The sequence below is a fragment of the Apteryx mantelli genome, chromosome 1 (genome assembly GCF_036417845.1).
Source record: "Apteryx mantelli isolate bAptMan1 chromosome 1, bAptMan1.hap1, whole genome shotgun sequence".
Taxonomy (NCBI): Eukaryota; Metazoa; Chordata; class Aves; order Apterygiformes; family Apterygidae; genus Apteryx; species Apteryx mantelli.
In genome coordinates this window covers 59,809,980-59,835,893 of record NC_089978.1, presented here as the reverse complement: position 1 = coordinate 59,835,893, position 25,914 = coordinate 59,809,980, and the positions used below count along the sequence as shown (strand labels likewise).

The following is a 25,914-nucleotide window of genomic DNA, read 5'->3' as shown; positions in this document are numbered from 1 at the left end:
GAAACAAATTCTCCTCTACGGACTGTAATGTATTAATGATTTGCTTATATGCAGCATTTCTGAAGAAGGAAAAAATCTGAGCTATAGTGTAAAAAGAGGCAGTTTGGGCACACTTAAGGTACTGAGGGGCGCTGTACACTGATTTAGAGAGAATACTCTAAAATAAGAGAAAGTCTTCCCTTATCTACATTTAATTCACAGACAGCAAGGTTAAAAACTGCAGTTTTGGGTCTGACATCTTTTAGTTTAGTTGGCCATGGTGTAGAAAAAAAGTTTTATACACTGTATATAAGTTTGATAAATCTCTGTCTAAAAGGTCTTAACCACCAAGTTTACAGTATTTACAGTTCTTGTTACTGAAATCAAAAGAGGAAGTGTCAAAAAAAGTTACTTAACTAAACAGGAAGCTTTAAGAGTTATCAACATTTTTGGAAAGGCTAGAATTGTAAAAATTTACAATTACTTACGATTCTGAAGCATTTGCATAATATGTTCTTTAATCATAGGTAAAACAAGTTTTCCTCCAAGGCCACATGCCATCCTGTCCAATGCACTCTCACCAGCAACTGCATTGCTAAATATCAGTCAGAAAAATATCAATGGTTTGATATCTACAATAAATCAAACAGTTCAAGAGGGCACAGAAGTGCCTTTCTTGCTGTTCTATTCCTTCAGACTTTTACCATCTGAATATATATGAACCTCCATAAGTAAATAAAGCATGCCCAAATCTAAAACATACACTTATATCAGGAATGCTTCAGTTACAAAATATTTATTTACACTCAAGGCTCCACTTATTCAATGGGCTACCAATAATAAATGCTTAAGCCTAATACCAGAGGAACTTGGGTCTAACTAGCACTAAAGGTACAGAAAGAATTTTACAATGATTGCATGTATTTAGAAAGCAATAAATTAAAATTGCAGTCAATTAAAATAATTCTGGCCAGCATATTTTGTACAAAAGTCGTGAGAACACACATGACTCAGTTCAGAGTTGCTATAAATCAAGTGAACCAGTAGAATTCAAGCTTTAGCATTTAAAAGACTTCTTTTTTGTGAGGCTGCAGTACCAGTACTCTGTAGCACGTTCTTCTTGCCAGTGACTCAGGCAGAAAACATTCAATCTAGGTGAGGAATCTGTGACTTGCGGCCAGTTCCAGAACTGAGAATAGCCAAACATTATCTGTGTAAAGTGATTTGCTCCACCCAAAAGAATTGTTCCCTGTAGAAAAGGGGAAAAGAGTTTCCAGGACACAGCTAACTACTGTTACAGTCTGGGTATGATCAACAGTGTAATAGCTTAAGGTTATTACAGTACATCCTGAACACCCATGCTGATGGAAAAAACAAGTAACAGGTTTCAGAAACGGATGAATTTCTCTCCTTTCAAGCATCAGTCAACTTTGTCAGAAATAGAGGTCTTCAAACTATCATGCCTGAATCCCCAAGTCTCATTACAAACCGTAAGTAGTCTAGAAATTCACATGCTGTGGACAAAGGTGTTCACACAAAGATATCCACAATATTATATTTGTTCTTCAGAGATACAGATTAATCATGTTCAAACAAACAGAACCATCACCAGCAGAAAAACAGAGCATGAGTGCAGAAGATTTTCACTGGAGCAAACTTAGAAAAATAATGGCAGCTTTCATATGAATTGACATTCCTTGAGCTCTTTCCTTTCACCATTAACTCATACATTCAACTTGAGGAAATAAAGATCTTACAAGAGTGATCACATACCTCCCTGAAACATTTTCTCGACTTTGCCAGGGGAAGAGGAAGTTGGATTAATCTCTTCCTGCTTTAGGATTTCATTGCTCTATGAAGTCAGACTAGCAAGAAACTAGAAACACTAAAACATTACGATTTTTTTTTTGTGTAGGCTGACTCACATCCCCCTTGGTCAGACCAAGCACACCCTAACTAGGCTGCAGTCTGATAATCATTAGCCTGTTTCTGGGACTGCACAAAATCTCAAACTTCTTCCACAGCAATGAAGACGCAAGCACAAGAAAAGGTTAGTATGCACATGAGTTAATCAACACTGCTCCACAAAGACGATCTGCAGTTGTGGAAAACAAATAACAACATGGATATATCTGCTGCTAAGACCATAAGCTCAGTCACCAGAGATGAGCTGGCATACAGTATTTGTGTTTGAGCCTCAATCTCTCCACTTATTCATAGGGCCAGAGAAGCTAAGTTTCTCCCTTAGGCTAACTTTGCTGAGCACAACCTGTTTTCTGGTCTTTGCTTACTCTACCTGCAATTTGTAACAAAAAAAAAAAAATTTTTCACGGGGTGAAAACCATAGGCATCTAACTTGTGTTTGGAGGAACAAAGTTACTATGCTGACAACACGAGAAATTGGCATGCCTCACAGGGGTGATACCGAGTGCTTACTAAGTTGCCTAAAACAGGTCATCTGAATAAATTTCCACGCCCTGAAAGACTGATAAAAATTTTTAACTTTTTTTCCCCTTAACTCAAAAAAAAAAAAAAAAAAAAAGCTATTTCCTCTTGAAATTTAGCTGAAAAGATTTAAACACCTGACAAACCTGAATGCAGTTGCCCAACAGTTCTACCTATGTGGCAAAAACAAAAATGAGGAAAGAAAACAGGTCAAAAGGATCCAGTCTATCTTGATAGAGAGGGGGGAAAAAAAGAGTTCTTTTTGAATTCAATAATCAAGAGGAACAAAAAATTTTATTCCAAGTCAAGCAGAGATTAAACAGGCTCTTCCATAAATTCCTATGCGACGTGGCTTTACATGCCTCATATCTAGTAGAAGTCACTATATAGTTCAGTGGCAAATCAAGAACTTTTCCATAGCCTGTCTTCCTATGAAGGTTTCAAACCAGATTGCTAATTTAAGTAATGAGAGGGGGGAAGGATTTGAAAGACAGAGCAGGAGATATTTCCAGACAAATGTAAATAAAATTGTGCAAGACCAAGCTTGGGAAACTGCTTCAGAGAAGGAAAAGTTGCACAACTGATACTTGGTTTGATCACTCTTAGTAAGGAAACATCAATGAAAAGTTTATTTTCCCTTCAATATTCCTCCTTCAGGATTCTCTTCTCCTTCATGCATTTGTTAAAATTTTAGTGTCCTCTGTGACAAACTGTTCTGAAATACTAATTACATCTGAGTCTTGAAGGAGGCTCCAGATGTAGCAAAAAATGTCAAGATTGGTAAATGAACATCAGTGTCTTTACAGAAGCGTGGGGATAACTACCTCATTATTTCATGTTTCATTCTGTCTGTATTTAGACAAAAGCAGACATGAGAGGATGCTGCAGACAAACCACTATCATTCCAGTGGAAAGCTGGAGCAAGCTACAAAGCAGGCAGGGATGAAGAAATCAGAGAGACTGGGCATCTTTAATAGATGTTTCTCACCTAAGATGCAATAGGATAAGCTACCAGTAGCCATACTAACGGATTTAAAATAACAGCAAAATCAACAATTTTATGAGTTAGATGACCAGCAAACAATTCCACTATGCATTCTGATGTCCTTTCAAAGGTAGGCACCTTTAACACCACAAGGGCATAGACCTAGAAAAATATGAAGAGACTGGCTGGAGATGACTAAACAGGTCAGTATCCTTAAGTTTTGGTTCCAGTTACTTCAGGATATGCCTGGTATTTAAAAGTTCAGAAGTCATTGCTCCTAACCTAAGTAACAAATTACAGAAGGAACAAAAGTTTGACAAGTTAAAATAATGGAAACAGTAGGCAAGTAGACATGCAGCTTGCAGAATTACAGCAATACATAAATACTGAAAGAGTTAAACAGAGTTAAACAGTACCCAAATAACTTATGTATAAACTGTACTTGAAAGCAGGTGTGGTTATTTGTAATGCCAAACCACTTATATTAGTTCTCTGTTACTTACGGTATCAATTCATATTATGGTTGTTGTTTTTTTTTTTTTTTTTTTTTTTAATTTTCACTCCTAGTGTCTAGGAACAGTCATATGTATTGCTCTTGACTGGAGGAACAAAATCAGAGGAGTTAAGGTAATGGAGTAAAGAAAAAGCAATCATTTGCATCCTGCACTTACAAACTGCTCTTAGCCATGCAGTCTTTATAGCATATTGAAACAACTCATTTCACAGTTACCTGTCAAAATCATCATCTTCAAGCTCATCTGCATTTGCCCAATCTTCATCATCTTCTAAGTCAACCATCATTGCTAACATTTGAGGAACTGGAAAAAAAAAATTTAATTCAGGTTACTTTCTTACAACAGATTCTCAGATAGCAAGCCTAAGTTTTAAGTTCTTCTCCCTTCAAAAAAAACCCCCAAAAAACCAAAAAAAATCCACCATGCACCAAAGGAAAAATACTTCTTCCAATAGTAGATAGCTAAGTCTGTCTGATACCTATCTGTCAAATCACATCATACAATAATTGAGAATAGTTATTCAGAAGAATATTTTCTGAACATTCAAATCCATTAAAAACAAACAGCCTAATAAAAAACCCTGAGTGTTTTTCTTACTAAGACTCATATTGCAACATGAGATTTTTTTTTTAAAACTGTGAGGATTTGAGAAGTGAGTTCCATTGATAAAGTCTGTAAGTTACATGAAAATTAAAGTAGTAATATATGCTTTAAGAACTCAGATACACTTCATCTATTCCCCTGAGGCTCTGACATCATCCTTTGAACATATACTGATGAAAGAGAACATACCAACTATGGAGGAATAATACTTGCCCCTCAGTTTTCCTAACATGAATTTCACTGTTAGATGTACAGCGATCACTTGGCATAAAGTCTCACTTTGAGAAAAGGTAATAGTTTAGAAATTGAGACACATGCCCCTTCATACACTGTAATAGTCTTGTGACTTAAAAAACCCTTGCACACAATCCATCAGTTTTCTACTTCTACCTCTGCAGATTGAATCTGTCTGCTCTTCTCAATACAAATCTTTCTATAGGCTTTTTACAGTCTTTATCACAATATCCAAGTACCAGTATTTGGTACTGTTGTCTACTTTAGGAAGAGTCAGGCGCCCATTCCTGTGCATTTCAGAAGCCAAAAGGTGAAAAGCACTCCTTGCACTTTGAGTGCGGAGTAGAGGTGCTTGTGAAGTGGTCTTTACTTCATATCACACTAGCTGCTCAGAACATTCTTTTGAAGTCAAGATCATTCATGCAAAAAGCTTCACTTTGTCCTACAAACAAGTTTTTAGTCAAATATTCGATCTTTAAGCTTTAAGAATTTTTTAGGACACAGTCTACAGCATACCTTGAAAACAAGCATTGTAGTTAAATGTTCAGAAACCTACCTCAAAAACTAGTGTACATACAGTAGTTGGTGCTGCTGCTGAGTTTTACTGCAACTGATTAGGTATACTGCAACTACTCACTTGCATTAATATAATCTACAAAAAGGCCAATCCTAAGCAAACTCAACATCACCATTCTCCTAGAAAGGTGAGAAACTCCTTATCACAACTGATGACGGAAGAAAATACTGACAGCACTGTGTGATAAGTATCAAGAAAAGATCAAATTATGGATTGAATTGCTTGATGTGGCTATGTATCTTCAGCCAGAGATTATACTGTGGCTGCAACAACCTTCAAAAAGTGCTTTTATATACACATCAAGATAACCTCATGGACACTATCAAGTCTTTAGTGTCAAAACTATCTGGCTACTATCACATCTAGAACCTGCAAGAGCTTCTAAACATTTTCTTCTTTATGGTTAATATGAACATAGCTGTCAATAACTACAGCTTTTCAAAGAAGCTTTGTTTATGAAGAGTTGTGTGTTAAAATTTTGACATTGTTCCAGAAGGCCTTCACAATTTCACTAGTAACAACATATAGAATTGTTTATAATCAACTTAAGGACAAGGCCACTAACCTTTGCTTACTGTCTGAACATGTCATGACCAGCCATTTTCTAGAGACAGAACAAAACAATAGCCAAAGCTGGGCTGCCACTCTGACTTCTAGGGACAGAACAATAAAACCTCCTGATATCTTAAATATTGAGCTCAAGGAGGGAAGTCTGAACCCAAATGGAATTTCTGGGGAGAGAACAGGTACACAGGATACAGACTCGCTTCTAGATCAGCATCAGGTTTAGCAAAAACAACCTCAGATGACATTTTTGCTTAAGACCTGATTCCAGCTGTGAAAATTAAGTGATCTAACAGCTTTTAAAACAGAAACCCTTTTAAACATAAGCACAAAAACAAGACAGAAGCCATCCTTTTTGGCTACCTTTGTATTTTTCTCCAAACATAACTGCTTTAACAACTCTGCAAAATAAGCTTCTTTTACCTTAGTGATTGCTTAATATTAAAAGGGATTTTAAGGTGGGTTGCAAACCAAAGGCATTTCATTCCCACTCAGTGCCTTATCCTAATACATTATCTCAATACAAATATTCCATTCCCAAACTGCAACTAGCATCCCAATATAAAAGTAATACATTTTAAACAGAGAAACTGTGCTGCCTGACCAGATAGGAAGCTTGTAATGAACAACGTAGTAAGTTGATAAATTGATAAGTGTTAATATTCATGACAAACTGCAAGTGAATGTACAGTATTGTAAACATTTACGAATTTAGAAACATCATGTATTCTACAAGTAAACAAAACCTCTAATCAATATTTTAAACACATTCAAGCCAAAGAGACAATTCTGGCATTTTCAGTAAAGAGCTACTCAAAATAATTCTGCCAGAAAGAAAGAAAACCAGCCTAACTCCTTTCTCACTGTTACGTGAGAACAGCTCTGAATGGCTTAAACTTACAGCATTCTCCAGGAGTTTTAACAATTACTTTATCAGAGACCTGCCTATCCACAACTTTCCCCCACCCAAACATATGAGTAAAATTAATCAGCCTTTTGATTGCTTTTTAACATATATACAAAAATGGTCAGTATGCTTTCAATCATTTAGCTAAGTTAAAGTTTTCAAAACTGCAGGAGCACAAAACAAAGTTGCCTTTACGTTTCAGAAAACAAACAAATATCTAGAGAAACACAAATGTGGCTAGGGGGTGAGAGGGAAGGGAAGTGAGTCCTCCCAAAGGCAGGCCGCATTACTGTGTCAGTACCCTGATCTGCTCTTAAAAAGGGATTAAAAAACAAAACAGAGAAATAGAAGTGTATATGCCATTTAAAAGCACTGCTGCTGGGGCTGTCTAGAAGACAAAGCTATTTTTAGTATCTTAAAGGATATTGCATAATTAAAAGAAAAGAAGCCTCTTCAAAGGATTTACAGTCCACATTTTAAATAAGACTAACTAGTCTCTAAGTACTTATATAAGCGTCTCATTTTTTAACTCACAGCTTTAACTCAACACTGAAGCTCAACACGTGTGCTGAATTCCTTCAGTCTTCAGAGTTGCCAGCACCACAGAATATCTGGCCTACATACCAGACTTTAAACGTAGGACTTCAGCACTAAATGCACCAACCTTTCTTTACAGTCCAAATTTCCAAAGCCAGCAGAAAAGCATGAAACTAGTATTTTCCTTGGAAACACCTACTGAAGAGTCCACTGTAATTTTATGCAAATTGCTGGCGGCTGCATAAGCACAGATTAATTTATGAAAAGTCATAATAAGAAAAGGCCTTCTCCATAAGAAAACCCAATTCAGGATGCCACTAAAAGTTATCAGCACCAGCAAATTCAAAGTTAGACATGGTTTTGCTACTTAACACCTGCAAAAATCAATTTAAAGGAAAACAAAATATTTAAACAGAGAAAATGAGCACAATACTTACTGGCTTGTGCAACAATGTTTGTGTGTCTCCTCAGCATAGCAGCAGCAGTTTCTGACAAGGTCACAATTACTTCAAGTGCCAATTGACGCTGCATGTTACTGAGACTGGCATCTGCACACAACTAATCCAGAAGATCAGAGCAAAACGGTTAGAACAGAAGTTTCAGGAAAAAGAAAAAAAAGCTGTGATTTTTTTTTTTAAGTTCATATGTTTACCTTCAGACTTAGTTGCAATGTAGGTTCTAAATGTGGTCGTAAATACTTGGGAACCGAATCTGCAATTTCTACAAGGGACTTCAGGACAGAGTCATCATTTTGGTAGCAGGAATCATTTACAGCCTATAAAGAGATATTATGAAGATAAGATTAAATAAAAAAGCAAATAATGCTATGAATGGAACTACAAAGCAATAATACGCAGGGTCCAAAAATTAAGTTATCTGGAAGTAAGTTTTATGCTCATACTGTTGCACGCCTTTAATTCTGACCAGTATTAATTTAAACCTAACACAGTAGACCAACACTCAGTAAAATTCAGGTCACAAATCAGAGGTGCTAACAGGCAAAATACACACTATGTTTTGACAAGTATAGCTTCAAAAAGCATTTTCAATAAAGAACAACTCAAAATAAATCTGCCAAAAAGAAAGAAAAATCAGCCTAACTCCTTTCACACTGTTATGTGAGAACAGCTTTGAATGACTTAAGCTTACAAACACAAGGAACATCAAGTTTTAATTGTTCTTATTTTTTCCAGATAACTCTGGGGAACCACTGAAATAAAGCAGATTTTTCAGCTTTCAGTCACAGCATGTAGGAAAGAAGAGAAATCAAGATTTTGTAAATATCTTTCCTAACCCATAGCCACATTCTGAAAAGTAATTTAAAACTTATTTTTACTGCCCAGATTGATACTCTAGTACTACAACAACACAAAGTTATTCAGCAATGTTAAAATTCTTCTAGAATTAGGCCAGAAAAACCCCAAACCGCGAAGAAAAACAAAAAAACAGTCTTTAAAAACACCTTTGGGGTTTTGAAAGGAAATTTTATTAGCCAAATCTCATATTCTCCTAATGTAGAAATATTTTAGAAGTGAATTACTAGTTGCTTTTAATACTTTAATCTTGAATCCAGCACTTCTGATAATGCCACTCGATTGGCTCACACTTTCACTTCTAAAACAGAAGCACCTTCTAATATCAGAACTGTTCTGACAGTCTCTCCTGTATCTTTGTTAAAATCTTCGTGCTTAATTGTTACCATTCTTCCTCTAGTCCTGGCAAAGCATAAGATAATATTTACTGGAAGCTTCTTTAAAATTCTGTCTTTTATATTGACTATAACTTGGACAGTGTGTTAAAGCAAGACACTGCTATTTTTAGTCTTTGTTTCTGAAGCAATAGGTTCCAAATGAACAGTGAGCCTCAAGAGGCAGTGGCAGTTTTCAGTAGTAGTGAACATGGACAGTAACAAAAGTCAGTTGAAGTACTTTTACCCCCACTGCAAGTTAAATGTCTTGGATGCAAGTGTTCTACTAGGAATTCTGAAAATAGAACTACTAGCACAACCATTATAGAAACTTAACTGAAAAGACTGAATTGCTAAGTCAGAATTTTAATTTTAGCTTTTTTACCTCTCCAATACATCAACAGAATGAACTTCACAGCAACAACAAAAAGTATCCAACTGACTCCAAAGGTCACTCACTATTCTAACACATCCCATCTCCTATTTATAAACCCAGCTCTACATATCCATCTTGTGTTACCACAGCCAGATAATCTAGTCCTTCCTGCAATAAATATTTTAAAACAGATTTTATAGCATAATTCTGTACCTTACAGTTGCAAAATAAAGCTTGAAAATATAAACCAAGTGCAATAATGCAGTGTTTAGCATATGCTTTTACAGCCTGAAATAGTAGCTTTGAGACTTGTATCGCACATTTAAAATGGGCTGTTAGTCTGAAGTCTAAAAACAGCACGCTATTTAATTGCTGAGCATCAAGACAAATGGCATGCCCACCCCAAATTCTGCCTCACTCCTACTCATACAGTATTCAGTAGCCAAGGTCCTCTCAACAAGTTACAATTTTACGAACAATGCCATTTTCATTGCCAGTCACAGACAACAAACACTAAAGACCAAGTAAAATATCAAGATACATATCCTATACAGATTAGTACACATTTTCAAACCCAGTTCATTCTATTAAAAAGTTCCTCTCAGTTTCTGTTAAGTAAGATCAAGCAGATTTCCATCAATTGCAGAAGCCAGTAAACTTGGCACAGGTTTTCTTCAGCTTGCCACAAAGCACACACAGACAAGGTTTATAGCTTACACCATCAGCAAGAACCTGATGTACTGAAGCAAGAAGTTTGTCTTTAGGTTAAAGTATATTATCCAATTCAAAACTGCCAAAATTTCACTATGGCTGTTATCACAGGTACTTCAACAAGCTATTTCCACTTTTTTTTAATACAGAAAAGAATCTGTGCTGTGAAACAGTAGTCCTTCAGAACTCAAGTAATTTCTGCCTCTGGTTTGGTTTACAATAGGCTTCCCCAAGGAAGTACACAACCTTACATTAAACTCCAACTTCTGTCCAACTCCAGCCCTCCTAAAAAGGAATCTAATCCAGCCTGAGAGATTATATGAAAACATAACAAGACATTTTGTTTGCAAGTACCTAGTTTATCAAGTAGTCGAGATCATTCGGTCCAGACTGTTGTTCTCACTCTGAGGATCTCTGTCAAGAATAAATCTACACTTTCTTCTAAATAAACCAAAGAGATACTGCATAGCATAGGCCAATGAATTTCCCAGTTACTGATAACTGCATGAAATCTCAGGTTAGCCCAATTTAAAGTATATTTCAATGTGGTGGTTAGTTAAAACAGCCGTGTGATTTTTGAGTGCAATACCTTACAAAGAATTCTAACTCTTGTATCTAGGTAACACTGCATAAATTAATCAGCATTGAACTATTTTCCTCAAAACCCTGTCAAGTAGCAATGTATTCTTAGCTTTTGTTTACAAAACTCCTTATTAGTGTTTCCTTCATATCTTGCTGGTGACTGATGTTAGACAAACCAATATACAGTTAACCCAGGTCTTGGCAAAAATTCATATGCTACACAAGTTTACAGACCAGTAATTTATGTTCAGATACAGTCAATACAGATGATAATGGCACATTAAAGCTTACCTGTGCGGTTTCTTACCTGCAAGATTCCAGGTAGCAAGTCTGCAAAATGTTTAAGAAGGGGAAGATTGTGCTCATTAGCAAGCACAAATGCAGCTGCAGCTCTAGCAGACAGTGTCTTGATCTAGAAGAAAGGCAGGATGGAAAAAGAAGTATATAGATTTGATAGTGAAACATGCATTTGTCTTCTTTTAATATTAGGCCCATTATGAGACTATATTTTGGATTATCATTTTCCTTTTACATTTCCCCAATAGATATAGCAATAGTTTTTAATATGGGCTTTTACATCTTGCTTCAAACTAAGGTAAAGTGGTAATAAAGGTCCTCTGTATCTATGTCCTCCATGATACCAAAAAATTTATCCTATCATTCTTCTGAGGTGGCAAGCATTCCCTAGTTTTACAAAGGAAAAGCTATTGTGTCCTTAGATTCTTATTTCAATTTCAAATGTGCACGCAAGTGGCAAAATCTCATTTTTCAAAAAGCATGATCTAAGCATTTAAAATGTGCTTCTTTAAAAATCACGACTTTGTGGTACTTCTGAAAATGTTACCCAGTTGACTTTCAAAGGTCAAAAAAGGTAATCCCTGGAGGAGCAGCAAACTGAATCCATACACCAGAGGAGGTTTCCTATTCTTGCTCAGCATTTTCCAGAACAAGACAAACGCTTTCAAAGTACAATTCTCTGCACAAACCAACGATCCTGAAGCATTTTAAAAAAGCAAGATTTGCTACATGTCTATACAGCAAAGTATGCATACACAGTAGTTCAAGTGGCTGTCATATGTTCTGTATGTCCCAAAAGTCTGGATATATCTATACTGTTAAACAAGAGGGCCAGAAAGTGAGCTTAAGCATGGAGTTCCTGACCTCCCACATTGCTGGCTAAACCCCCTGGCTCTGCTTTGGGCCAGTACTGCTAGATTTCTCCTGGCAGGACTGCCTGGGAAGAGGCCGGGCCTAAGCAGTGCAGATGTGAGCCAGTCAGAATTGCTTAGCCTTGGGACCACAAAAAGGTTTGACCCTTTTATTCTGCAGTAGGCATAGTCCAAACTCCCTCAGTTTCAGGTTCCAGGCAACAGACAATTCTCTGGTTAATATTTATGTTACAACCTTTATGTTTGAGACTACTGCACTGTTTCATTCCTCGAGAAAAAAAAAAAAAAAAAAAAAGAGAGAGGAAAATAAATATCTTACTGATGGATGCTCTTGATCTTGCATACACTGAACCAACATCCGTTTAATGACCTCCAAATAATGTTGCTGCTGATTCCCAAAAATCCCAGGAAAATTCCTAAGGATAAGAAAAGATCAAAACATGAATACAAATTCACATTAGTTTAACCTTAAGTGAGCTCCATTGTTTTAGCTACAGATAGTAATTGCACACATAGGATCAGGTAAACCACAATACAACAGATTAAATGAAATATATGATTATTTAAGTAAGTTGTGACAATGTTTCTTACATTTTTACAGATACAATTTGGCTAACCTGTGAAAACACGGCAAAGTCTGGAAGCTTACCAGAAAATATGTAAAGCAGCTTCACGCAGTCCCACATTCTGAGAGCTGACAGAGTCAAATAAGAATTTCAGAACTTCTGGCCACTGGTTGTTGCCATCTTCATCTAGATTAAATACAACAAAGTTTTTAGGATAAGCAAACTTTAGGGCAGTTAGATCTTAATTATACAGGGCAGCCAGTCATCTCTATTTCTTAAATTTCCAAGTAACTAATCTGAAGATGTATCCAGGTCACAGTATAAGGTATGCCTGAAATGTAAGAAGAGTAAACCTAAAGGCACTGAGGAACAAATCATGAATATAAGGCCACTATTTACTGTCACATAAAAGTACTCAAAATAGTAACTGATATGGACATTCAGCATAACTTTTACTTAGAAATGAAATGAAACTGGATTTCTAAAAATTTTATACAATCACCTAAAGTCAAACAATTTAAAAAACTGTTAAAGAATCTTATCTGACCAAGGATAATGTAAACAAACACCAAATTTCATTTTATATCCTGATGGCTGACATCAGTTAACAGGTCATGTATATAAAAAAAGAAGTCTACACAAGACTAGAGAGCAAGAGATAAAAATAAAACTGTTATCAATACATAAACTTTGTGCCACGATATCAGCATATATAAAGTACCTATTAAGTTCCTCGCCAACTCAGCAACAATGTCACAGATTTTTTTCCTCATACTGGACTGTGTTTCCAACTGAATAATCAACAGCAGTCCACTTTTGATAGAGGTCTGATCATCAGGCGAAAGAGCTGGATAAACTTCTTCAAAAGCAGAAGACAAAAGACGTCGTAGAAGGACAGCTGCCATTTGTCTAGCCTATTGAATAAGACATCATATACATTAAAATGTTTTGATGGAGAACTGCAAGAAACAAGAGATAACTCCTATTTCTATGGGTAACCAATGCTCTATAAACCACTTGATTTTAGAAAAGGAACAATGCCATTTAGATAGCATTCTCTTCACCAACCAAACCAACTAAAAGCACCAGGCGTTTGGTACCTATGCTGCTTTGAGAGTGCCTGTGCATCTGTGGCTTCAAATCTTTCTCTGTATTCTGTAATGTCTGCCTCTAAACTGCATTGAAAAATAACCACCGTGCTCTTATGAAAACAACAGATGACTGACATCATGCTTCCAAGTGCTCAATTTTTACTGTGTAGGCTTTTTTGGTAAGTGAATGAATACCTCAAGTAATAGATGACAACTTTGATAGTAGGCAAAAACATTGTCAGAAACATGATTTTAAGTTGTTTCTTTAATATCACAACTATTAAAATATCCAAAGAAATAATCATGAATTCACTGAGGTATCATGTTTTTTCTGAATCTTGGATGCAGTATTTTGTGAGTAGTTAAAGACTTGGCCACATTATTGAAAGATGTTTAAAATGCACTTTTTTTTGCTATTTTAAAGGGCCTGCTAAGTTAACTACAATGCAAGCAATTTTTCTGGATTAAAAAGTGACTTAATGAGAAAACTTTGCCAGACAGTTTAACAGTAAACCCTCGTTCCCATTCTCAAACAACCAAATTTAACTCTAAGAGTTTGCCAAAAATCTTACTCTCTCTGTTGCAAGAAAAAATCTACTGTGAATTTAAAAAACAAATAAAGACAACACCACCACCACACACAACTTTCAGCCTTTTGGAGATGTATGACGAAGTGTTTTTCCTTTAAATTTAAGTTGGGCATAGAAACATCAAATACTAAATATTACAGTCTTCTATGGTCCCTGCTTGTGTGCAGCAATTCTATGAGAATGACTTATTTATATTTATTTATAATTATACAAACAGCAGAAGCAAAAAGGTGCAGCGCAGTAACTCAAAATGAATAAAAACAAAATCTGCAGTAAATGCAAAAAGACAATCAAGCACGCTGAATAACTTGAGAAAGTAGGTTGTTCACTAACCAGTGGTTCCAGAAAGGCAAACAGTAACTAAAAATAACCCCTAAACTTCTGAAGTTTAACATGCAGAGCAAAATGTGCATGCACTTGCAAAAATTAATATACTAGTTTCAAAATTTAAATAGAACACTTGCTTTTACATGAACTCCAATGCAACTTGCACTCAATTTTTTTCCTAAGATAGCCTTAATTTAGTGTGTACTTAGATGAAAAATAGCAGTTTAATATATGATAGCATTTGGAATTTCAAAAACTTTCAATGAACAGCAGAACCAATGCTATCTGATTTCCAAAAGATCTCCCTCAACTATACCACTACAGTATAACCTAAAGACAAGAGATCCTGACAGTGCAGCAACGGCACATCTTCAGAAGTGCCCCGTAGAAATCAGGTATTGGTAAAACATCATCCAAGATACTATTCTTGCTGTTCTGCAATCTCCAGACTCACTGTGCTTTTATCCAATCCACCTAGCTGTCTTCAATGTAGCTAGAAGGGTACTGCACACAGTGTCTCTACACTAGCAAAAAGGAAGAAGGACTAGGCTTGGACTTTATACCACATCCTTCCTCATCTCCTCTCTCTTCCTCATCAGCTTGTGTAGACTGAAGCCACCATATATGCAGATTTAGAAGATCTGAGGAAGCCAGAAGGTGAACAAAGAGGGTCACAGCACCCATCTAAGCTGCAGCTCCCATCTTAAGACAGGGTCCTCCAGCAAAAGTGCACTAGGGAACATGAGTTAATATGGAAAAAGATTCTTTCCCTGCTACCCTGAGAATCCCACTTACAGCTTGGCCAAAATCTTTTAACAGTACTGCTACAATATAACAATACCTCTCCTTCTCCCCTCCCTAGAACCACCGAAACTGTTAAAATTAAATTTCTATTCATCATTAGGGTGAATTTACATAGAAGAAGCCTGGGCTGGTGAGTGAATCTGCTGGGATTAAACAAGGCACAAACTCTGATTTAATGTTTTTCCATACTCAGCGCATCATAATATTTCTGTGCCTATTCTCTGATTTCTGATAATGAGTGAGCTCACATTATATTTGTTCCTTTACTGGAATACTAATAGGTGGCCAGATAGGGAGTAGAGCTTATTTTCATAAAACATGTAGTCTCAAAAAAAAGAATGCCCACCTCTCTAGAATTCAGTTTAAAACATCGGAAAACTGACAAATACAGTCTGATTGCAAAGTAAAACACAAGCAACACGATACAAAGAAGAACACAAGATCTGCACTAAATGAACTGGCCCCTGGTTATTATTGCTAGGTTAGAAAAAGTTTACAAATTCCCTAAAGCAAATTCAAATATCTGAAGGAGTCAGAGAAGCAACTGCTTCTAATCATAAATGGCAAATTTGCCTCAGCAAATATCTGTAGATGAAAATTACTATTGTGAAATTAATTATGACGAACACAGCTGGATTAATGGCCACTCTGGGACTGTTTCTTCTGCTTTAAGGAAGCAAGTGTTTTTTAATGCACACCAAAGACTCCTTTTTATATAAAGTATTACAAGACATGAATCTGAACAAGTATTTTAAAATCCTGCAACTTATCAGCTATAGCTTGCAATAAGAACAGAAAGAATATACTAAATTGCACACTCCAAAAGGAGAGCCTCTATCTACCAATGCAGGAGAAAGCAGAATTCTCTCCTAGAACTGGATTTTTCTGCATATCTAAATTACCAAAGTGTGCACATTATAATGATGGGAATGTCAAAGGTATTAACATAAAACGTAAATAGTCACAATACTCAATTTTTAAATGCATTGCTTCTTATTAATAGAATTTAAAGTATTTTTAAAAAGATGTTCTAAGATTTCACCAATGGTAGAATGAAGGCACAGGAAGCAAAGCAACTTGTTGAGCAAGGAAGCAGAATAATTATGAACAGAGATCTGGGATACCTATGTTCCACATTGGCATTCAAAGTGTTGAGAAACATAAGGATTACCTAAACTTTTTATTAAAAAAGCCTATTTTGTGCAGCACTGTAAAGTGATTTTTACTTTCATTTTACTGTTCCTTTTAAGTCCTTGAGAAGAAAAATGCACATGGATGGAGGTGGTCAATATTTAGGACCTGGTCCAAATATGGACTTACACAACATCTGAGGACCCAGACCCATGTGGAATTCAAAGTGCACAGCGCTAAGGTCCCCCCCATATAACACAAAGGGAGGTACATCAGTTCCCCTTCAAATGCTGAATGGGGAGCTGAGCAGTATTTTTCAGACTAAAAAAAACTGTAACCCCATGGGGTGATAAAAAGGAGAGGAAAAAGAGAAAGGTCAGAGAAACTAAGTAGGTTGCAGGGACAGCAGAAATCCAGTTTGACCCAGTGTTTGTTCTAATATTTCATAGTGCTTGAAATTACTCAACTGTAAATTAGGGCACAATTGAAAACTGCCAATCTAGACTTAACCAGTAAGGAAAAAAAAAACAACCTTCCCCCCCCCCCCCCAAAAAAAACAAACCCAAAGAGGAGAATACGCAAAACTTCTGTTCCCCTCTAAGATTTAGGCAGTTTATCAGAACTGCAAAGAAACAGCCTCTAAGCCATCAGGATTGAGCCCAAAAACTATCTTGAGGATAAACACCATCAAATAAACCTTGAATATGTATCAACTTTCTGTCCAACTCTTTAAAATGCAGTTACAGAGGAAGAAGTAGAGTCCTAATTACATAACAAAGTATTTGCTCAGGAAGCGGGAGACCCGGGTTCAATTCCCTCCTTAGCCTGAGGTGTGCAAACTTGCATCTCATCTGGCAGAGAAGTATTCTAACTGCTAAGCTGGGCGCTTCCCTCCACTTCCCTAGGGCCTGCGTCACTCTTCTACCAGAAAAGTATGAAGCTAAAACAGAGGGAAGAGGTGATTATTTCAACAGTTTAGTCATTTGGTTATGAGAAAGCCTAAATTAAATAGCCATTTTTTTTTAAAAGAGGCATTTCTGTTCTGACTTGATGACTTTTTAGCGTCAAATGCAAGAAGTCCTGGGAGCAGGACTTGAATCCCTGTTTCTCCATTTAAATGTCAAAATTACTGCGTTGCAGGCAGGATTCCTCTCAACTGCTGTCCAATTAGTTCTACAAATCTTGTATTCTCTACTACACAGCAGCCCAGCCCCAGCAAACAGGATGGAATATTTTCTGCAGCCTTGTCTGTAATCCAGTTCCTTCCAAGGGAGGGGGATAAAGGAATACATAGGCCTCCGGCTGAACAGGGCTTTGAATCCCACTTTGCCAAAACCCGGGAAAGAGATCTTTAAGCAGCAGGCAGTTCTAGGACCTCTTCCTGCAGCCTGAATTCAGTGGTGCCAGTGCTCTAGATGTGCTCAGAGGACATATACCAGGCCCAAAGCCCTATCCACTGGTGACGTATGCACTGTTCTGCCCAGCTCTTGGATCTACATAAAACACATGCAGAAACTAAGTGCCTAGCTGTTCAGACCAGAACCTTTCTAAGCATACACAGAATGCTTCCCTGCACTTTTATATGAAACATTTAGATCAAGCTTGGCGATGTCTCTGCAATTAAGCTACTGGGTATTTGCTGAATTTTTGGCAGAGAGAAGATGTCTGTGGATCTTTTTTAATCAGGATTTCCCCCCCTCCCCCCAAAGTCCAGCACCTAATGTCTACTTAAGATGTAGGCAACCATCTAAGCCTTTCTTTGAATTGCCCACTGGTGGATTTAGGTTGGCAAAGTATTCTACAAACGTTAATCTTTGACAACTTTGGAAAGAGTAATTTGTACAGGTGAGAAAAGTTTCTGTGCAATTGAGCAAATCATGGTCCAAGTAATCAGAAAGATTTTGAAAAATTTTAGATTCTGGGCTATTTGTTTTATTGATGTAAAGAGAGTTAAAAAAAATCAATAAAAGCATGAAGAACGTAAGCATGACTTTCTAACTGTCAGTTCAGACTTATCAAATGTGTTCAAAACAAAACAGAAGCATATTCATGCAAGCATGACTTCTAAGGGCACAATATTACCTTGTGAAGAAAAAGGGGCACCAATAGATCTTTTTTGTGGCAAAGTTAAACATAGGAGAGTCTGTTCTTCAGCTTTCTATCATTAGAAACATTTCAGAGGGGCAGGAGGAAAGACTACTAACCATCAGCTCTTATGCAACCAGTTACTAGTACAGTATTGAAGGATTCTGTCAGAAGAACATGGTTCTGTAGGTAGATAAGCATCAATATTAAGCTGATACTCACTAAGCATCAAAAAGCACAAATAGTGTCTACCTCTAATCTGAATGGACTGTATCCAGAGAGGAGCAATACTGTTATTCTCTCCTTACAACATTCTTCAGATATTCTAAATGCTACGTCCTTCTGTTGTTCAGTAAAACTCCAGATTTGAAAAGTAAAAACCTTTGACTACTAAGCTTTCAAAACATCACAAACTTCAGAGTTCTTCACTCCGCATATCCAAGAGAATCTAAAACAATATTGAATCTTACCAAGAAATACTATTCCTGAATCACTAGTGCACAAGCCTTTACACAAATTGAGGAATATTCAAAAGGCACTGTTTCCATACTGCCACAGAAGCAATTTTTACATAGTGCTGGGACTGCCATCCATTCATTCTACAACAGTGCTAGATGATATATACCCTCCCACAAAGAGGACAAAAAACCCCACATTTGAATAAGACATGTAAAACAACTCCTACCACATCTCCCCAGTCCCTATAGTCACCCTGGAAGAATCAGATTAAAATGTATCAAGCTTTCAGAAACTTTACTTCTGATTTAAAAAGTACAAGAAGTTTCAGACAATACATGAGCAAAGTCTAACACATTTGGGCATGGGAACTCAAAACGGAAGGCATTTCCTAACTGTTACTTCAAGGAACATCACAGTAACAGTCACCTACTAATTAAGCATTTTAAGCAAAGAATCCATTCATTAAACAAAGTATACAACTAGAAAACAACGCAGGACTAAGTAGTCACTTATGAAAGATTGCTTTGAAACTAAATAGCCTACAACAAAAAGTTCGTTCAAGTGAACTTGACATGCAAAAAATTAAATAAGTGACCCCTCTACAAGTGCACATTAAATTAAGATGCTCGATTCATTCATTTCTCCCAAAATGATAAGCACTAACTTCTTCCCCCTTCCTCCAAGTTTCCTTGAAAATCTGCAGAATTAGAAGATTCTTGAGACATACCTCCTCAGCAGCAGCAGTATTCCTGATTGCTTGTAGGAGGAATGTGATCTTAGACTGACCTGGAATATTTTCATATGTCTCCTGCATAAAAAAAAGATGCAGGTTATTGAAAACAATTACGAAAAAGCATGTGTTAAGCATTAATATAAAGTGCTTTTTCTTTTTAAACAGCCTAACTTCAGTATCCATGCAGTTAATAGAAAACAGCATCGCAAAAACATTTACACCTATGAAAATAAAATTTTCTGACCTATTTTAAAACCATGAATAAAGTCTTAATTACATAGGAAGACCTGCCATATGTGGATTATTCCAATACTACTATTGGCCGCTTAGGAAATGAGCTAAGAAATACAACACATACAGAACGCTTTCCTCTAGGAATCCAACCTAGCTTCTAGTGCATCAAAGGATTAAGAACTTCAGAGGCCCAAGACTGAACTATGACCAATAGGTTAATAACCACTGACAAATCTATAGTCCATAAATTTGTTCAGTTCTTTTTTTGAACCAATTTATGTTTTTGGCCTTTACAATGTCATGTGGCAGTCACTTACACGACTTAATTACACATTTTGAATAAGTACTTTTCATTTTAAAAATTCTACTTAAATTGCAGTTGCGTAATGTATTGCCTGCTTCTAACTTCACAGGTTTTTTAACGTATTTTTCTTAAAATATCATTTGTCAGAAAGAGAGACTATTTTGTCTCCCCTCCTGGGAAACCCTCTTAATAAAAGTAAGGTTTTCATGAAAAGTGTATTTAGATCGTCTTATGCACTTCTGGCACACAGTTCATATGCACTATGGCTTTTTTTAGTTAGATCGCTAGTTAGAAATTAGATTGAGAACACAATAAAATAAGTTCTATTGTCAGAAACACAGTATATATGAGCATCTTTAAACAATTTCAGAGGACAGGAATTATTATTTTGAATATACTCAATCTACGTAGTTAAAAGCAGGAGAATTACATGCTAAAAAGCAACCACACAAGTATTCAGAAAAAATTCTCTACCTATTAATTCTAAAAGAATAATTTTGTATGGACAAATTTATCCTTAAGACAAATTACTCAACCCTTTCCAAACAGTCGCTCCTCCATCCTGAACTCAATGCATAAACCTACTACACATTGTCCAGGTTCATTTCCTTTAGTTCCCTGTCTGCTTACTTTACCCCAGACCAGCTCTTACTAAGGACTCCAGCAAGTTCCTTACAGTCAACCTTACAGCACCTTGACGTTATACATGCTATTTTTGTGAAATACAGTTTCTTCATCACACATATTTAATACAAGACGTTCGGGTTCTTCCCCCTTCTTTATCTACTTCCTAGTAGGCCTCATTCCTGGAGTCACTTCTCACTTCATACTCTCTAGATGCAAATATACAATCACAGTTAATGAGACTCTGTGAACCCCTGTATTTAATTCAGTCGTACCATGAAGTTTGAAAAATTAAATGAGGTTTAGACTCATAATGGAAAGTCTACACAAATTAACCATTTCCATAAATTTATTTATCTATATTGCAATATTATTTACAAGTATAATCTAAAGAGAAGTACAGAAGAAGAGAAGATTCCCTAAACACAGGTCTGGTGTGGAGCTGAAGCTGTGCTTTCACAGGCAGCTGAATCACTATAACAGGTAGCTTCTCTCATGTGAATTCTGATAATCATGAAATCCTTTCTGAGCTACTTTAACTCACTAGAGATGGCAGCAAGCTACTTAGTTTTTCAATGAGATAATCCTGTCAATTCAGTAAATTAGATTCAGAGGAGGCTGGAGCACACCAGGGCATTGGTGCAAGGTAGGCAAGAAGAATGCATGGCCAAAAGCAGGACCTTCCCCCATGCTGGTGATGGACTCCTGTGCTGGCTCTTCCCAACTTACTACAAGCATACCGCAATGTTCTCACGGCACTCTTTTAGACAGGTTTCTAAATCATAAACTAAAGCTGCTTAACAGCAGCTACCATATTTGTAGGTAAGAATTTCTTACATAGTATTACTAACTTTCAGAATGCATCTATCTACTCTGTCCAAAAGCTGATAAATAAAAGCTAAGCATAAATTCAAGAAAACAAAGCAAATAGAAGCAATTATGTCCATCTAAAGACAGAGATACAAATAAGAGAAATACTGGGTTTGGTTTGTAGTCAATGGACAACATTCGAGTAATTTTTAGTAAGAGATGGAATGAATGAACCAGATTTCAGCAAGCTGGTCAGAATCAGTTATGAGAGCACATACATGGATATAAATACACACAAATATTTAAGTTAAAAAGAAGGTTTTTGAGCTGATCAGATTTTCCACCTTTTTAAAGCTTTTTTAAGCTTTCCCCAAGCCCTAGCCCATCAAAAAAAAGTGACTTCACATCTCCATCTCAAGTCTAGTCTTTCACACACACCCCTCATCTTAAATTCAATGAGCAGACCTATCAGAAACAGTCCATTTCCTTCAGTTGCCAGTCCATCTATTTCTCATTCTCACTGTTGTTCATTGGACAGAAATGAAAACTTGCTATTCAGTTTTTCATCAGTTATCTGAATCCCTAAAGCATTAAATATTGCTTTTCAACAATAAGTATACTTAAAAAAAAAGCTTGAACTATGCAGACGTTTAAGGTCAAATATTATAAGAGTCCTGTATGATCTTAGTAAGTAGATATTCTAAAGGCCAAAGATACTTCCCTTTTGTCCAAAGAAAGTCCTACTTCATGAAGCAGACTAATTTTAAAGTAGTTTAACAAAAATCAATCTACCTACACTGTAGAGACACAGATTTGTTTTTATAGGCACAAGAAGATGAAGCCAGGCTCTTCACAGTAGTACACGGGGGGAGTATGAGAGATAACAGGCATAAAGTGAAGGTTCAGACTGGATATAAGGAGAAACGCTCCCATAAAGCAGACAGTCAAGCAGTGAAACAGGTTGCCCAGAGAGGCTGTGCAGTCTCTGTCCTTGGAGGTTTTCAGGACCAGACTGGATAAAGACCTGAACAACCTGGTTTGACCTCAGAGCTGACTCTGCTTTCATCAGGACTAGAGACCTCCTGAGGTCCCTTCCAATCTGAAAGTTCCTAAGCCATGAAAATACTTCCAATACACCTGGGGAATATGCAGAAACCAATCTCAGATTCAGTCTATTTAAGTAAAAAATTGTATTGGTGTACAAAACTTGAAAAGCTTGGTATTCTATCACAACAAAGATTTCTTATTTTGATTGATTATACCACATACGTATCTACGAACATTTAATAATTTCCAACTTAGTTCCACGCAAGTTTTTTAAACAGAATATGCTAGTCATTCCAATCTAAATTTTAGACTGCTTTCCCAAAAACACATTTAATTTCACAAGGCATTATAACACAGTTTTCTGCTACTTTAGCTTCGGTTTATCTAACATATCACATGCTAGCAGTTGTCACATTTTTAATAAAGTTCAAAAACCTGTGAGACTTTTTTGTATGTTACCTATGGGCACTTAAATCAAAAGAAATTCAGATCCCATGGAATGGCTTTAGGATCTTCATCCCACGTTCAGTATTATCAAAATAGTACTTGCTGCTTCTCTAGAAATTGTTTGTAATAATCAATATTGAACCGCACTGGCTTCATAAAACGCACCTCTTCCCTCCTCATCATCCCCAAATCATATTTTGGGGCTTTTCACTACAGCATCAGGGACAACGATTCTTTTTATTCTCTGCTGAACAATGTGCTGAACTCTGCTTGACCGCCGAAGTGATGAGAGCGATAAAAGCCCCGCCGCAGCCATGCAGCGGGAGTGCACGCTAAACCGAGACGCGGGCACTCAATTCAATGGGAGAGATTCCCCACCGGGCTCGACAATGGAGCCCGCGGCATGACAGAGAGAAAGCGTCAGCGTGGCTTAGCCATCACAAAGAATTCTAGCTGAAATGACACATCCGAAAAAGTTTTTGCTGATAGCAGAGAAACTCGACGGATGGGCAACGTTTCTTCTCAGGGAAATGCTTCCCAGCTGACAAAACGCTCCGATACGCAGGGCATGCCCGAGCGAAGAGCCTAGCCACCCGGCGGGAGCCGCGGCGGCCCTCGCCGCGCCGGGCCACGGTCGCCGCGCGGCCCCGCTCCCGCCCCCGCCCCGGCCACAGCGCAGCGGCCACGGACCCTCTGCGGGAACCGCTCCGCAGCCGCGAGGCCATCAGCGCGGCCCCCCCAAACCCGCAAGGGCGGGGGAGGGGGGAGCGCGGGCCCCGCGAGGCCGAGCCGGCGCCCCGAGGCGCTGCCGGACACACAGGGCCGCTGCGGGGGGGGGAGCGGGGGCGGGGGGACCCCTCGCGCTCACGCACAGGCGCGCGGCCGGCGCCCGAGCTAACGGCCGAAACGGCCCTCGCGCCGCCGGGTGCGTGTTGGGGGAGGGGGAACGGCCGCAACCGCCCGGACCCCCCCTGCGGAGCGGCGGCGCCAGGCCCGCGCCATGCCGCGCCGCGCCGCGCCGGCAGCAGCTGGTGCCGCGGCTCACACGTGGGGTTTGGCCGGCCCCACTGCCTCCCTGCCCCCCTCCCTCCGGCGGGGAGCGGGAGGTCTGACAGCCCGGCCCGGCGCCGAGGGCCGGGGCGAGGCGGACCCGTTACCTCGGCCTGCTTGCGGACCGCATTGTCCGGGCTGAGCAGGTTGCCCAGGAGAAGGTAGAACTGCTGCTGCTCCTGCTCCGCCGTCGCCGCCATTGCTGCGAAAGGAAAAGAGAGCGAGGCCGGCCGGGCGGGGAAAGGGCGGAGGAGGAGGAGGAGGAGGGGAGGGGGGAAGCCGGCCTCGCAGCGAGCGAGAAAGAAGGAGGCGGAGCCCGCGCCACAGCGCTCTTCTCCCGGCTCCCCCCCCCCCCCCAGGGCCGGCCGCGGCCGCGGCCGCTGCGCCTTCGGGGGCTCCCATTGGCTCGAACGCGCGGGGCCTCGCCCCCCCATTGGCTTGCCTCCACTATGACGTGTTGATGACTCGCGGTGTGTGTGTGTGGGGGGAAGCGGAGAGACACTGAAAACCCGTCTCTGAATGGGAGCCTGTCTCCCTTTTTCTCATTGGTCCGCCTGCAGGCCGGAGGTGGGAGGGGGAGGCGGGGGAACGCCGCCAGCGAGGCTCTCATTGGCGAGCGGCTCTGACAGTCTCCGCGGGATTGGTCAGAGGCGCGGTGGGGCGGTGAGGGAAGAGCGGGGCCGCGCCGGGACGCCGAGCTGGAGAGCGGGTGGGGGAGGGGAGGGAAAGCGCGGGAGATTGCAAGGCGCCTCCTTGCGCGGCGCCCCCGCCTCCCCTCCGCGCCCAGTGACGGGCCGCGGCCCCGCCCCTGGCGCGCGGGCGCGGCGGCCGGAGGCGCGCGCGGGAAAGGAGGTGGTGCGGTGGGACGGGGTGGGCGCGCCGTGGGGCGCCGCCCCCCGCGGGAAGGGGTCCCGCGTGGGCGCCGGCATGCTTCGGGGTGCTCGCCTCCGCGGGCTGGCCATCGCCGGTCCGAGGCCCTTCCCATTCTGGCCCACTGACGGGGAGGCAAGGTCGCACAGTTCATTGCCTGGTGAGCCACCCTACCGCTGTGCTGCTGTCCCGAGGGAAAAGCAAGAGAGGGTGTAGCCTCCTTTCTTCAGCAACGGTCAGTGGAAAGCAGCTTGTCATGTCTGCCCTTTCCTGCTCTTCATGGTAGTGAGTAAGGGGAGCATGACGTCTGCCAGCATCTGTGATCTGACCAGAGTATTTCTTCAGCTTTGCTTTGTCTGGGTTGTAGCAGACGAGAAGCGACACAGGTCTGCCTCTTTGCTCTGTATGATACTGAGGGATTACCCTTCTGTCCATTTCAATCCCACAATACTGTGCATTACACGGAAAGATTGAGTACTTCTCTGTACAGTGTATCTGTATGTCTCCTGAAAATCAAGACCTAATCATGTGCTTTTGTCATTGAATTTTGGCAGCTAAAACATTATGGCTAAGGGGCAATAATTTTTAAATCACTGAAGTGATATTGCAAGAATATATTTGACTATGTCTAGAATCAGTGGCATAATAAAACAGAGCAATGTGTTTTCCCTAGTTCTAAGTAAGAACTTAGAACTGTAAGAACAATGTATTCAGATCTATGTTTCTGGCTGAAATGGCGATTAGATCATTTGAATAAAACCACTTCCCTAAAATAATAGAATAAAAACATTTCACTTGAGAAAGGTATGTGTATCTTGCAGAATTTAAGCTTGAGCATTTTACCTCATAATTACAGAATCACAGAATAGCT

The 25,914-nt window shown here is 39.1% G+C and overlaps 1 protein-coding gene across 2 annotated transcripts in view; it reads right to left on the bottom strand.

Annotated features, from left to right (window-relative positions):
- Positions 1–24,423, bottom strand: part of IPO5 (importin 5) — a 44,489-nt gene extending 20,066 nt beyond the window's left edge. The window contains exons 1-10 of one of the 2 annotated variants that reach the window (XM_067293532.1): positions 24,281–24,423; positions 19,652–19,732; positions 13,159–13,351; positions 12,521–12,623; positions 12,191–12,287; positions 11,010–11,114; positions 7,999–8,121; positions 7,784–7,904; positions 4,140–4,227; positions 468–574 (exon numbers count right to left, since the gene is read on the bottom strand). In XM_067293532.1, the coding sequence (XP_067149633.1) occupies positions 468–574; positions 4,140–4,227; positions 7,784–7,904; positions 7,999–8,121; positions 11,010–11,114; positions 12,191–12,287; positions 12,521–12,623; positions 13,159–13,351; positions 19,652–19,732; positions 24,281–24,373 (1,111 nt within the window). In that variant the 5' untranslated portion in view covers positions 24,374–24,423. The remainder of the gene's footprint in view (positions 1–467; positions 575–4,139; positions 4,228–7,783; positions 7,905–7,998; positions 8,122–11,009; positions 11,115–12,190; positions 12,288–12,520; positions 12,624–13,158; positions 13,352–19,651; positions 19,733–24,280) is intronic. The other variant, XM_067293540.1, reaches the window with a different exon arrangement.
- Positions 24,424–25,914: the final 1,491 nt, after the last annotated feature.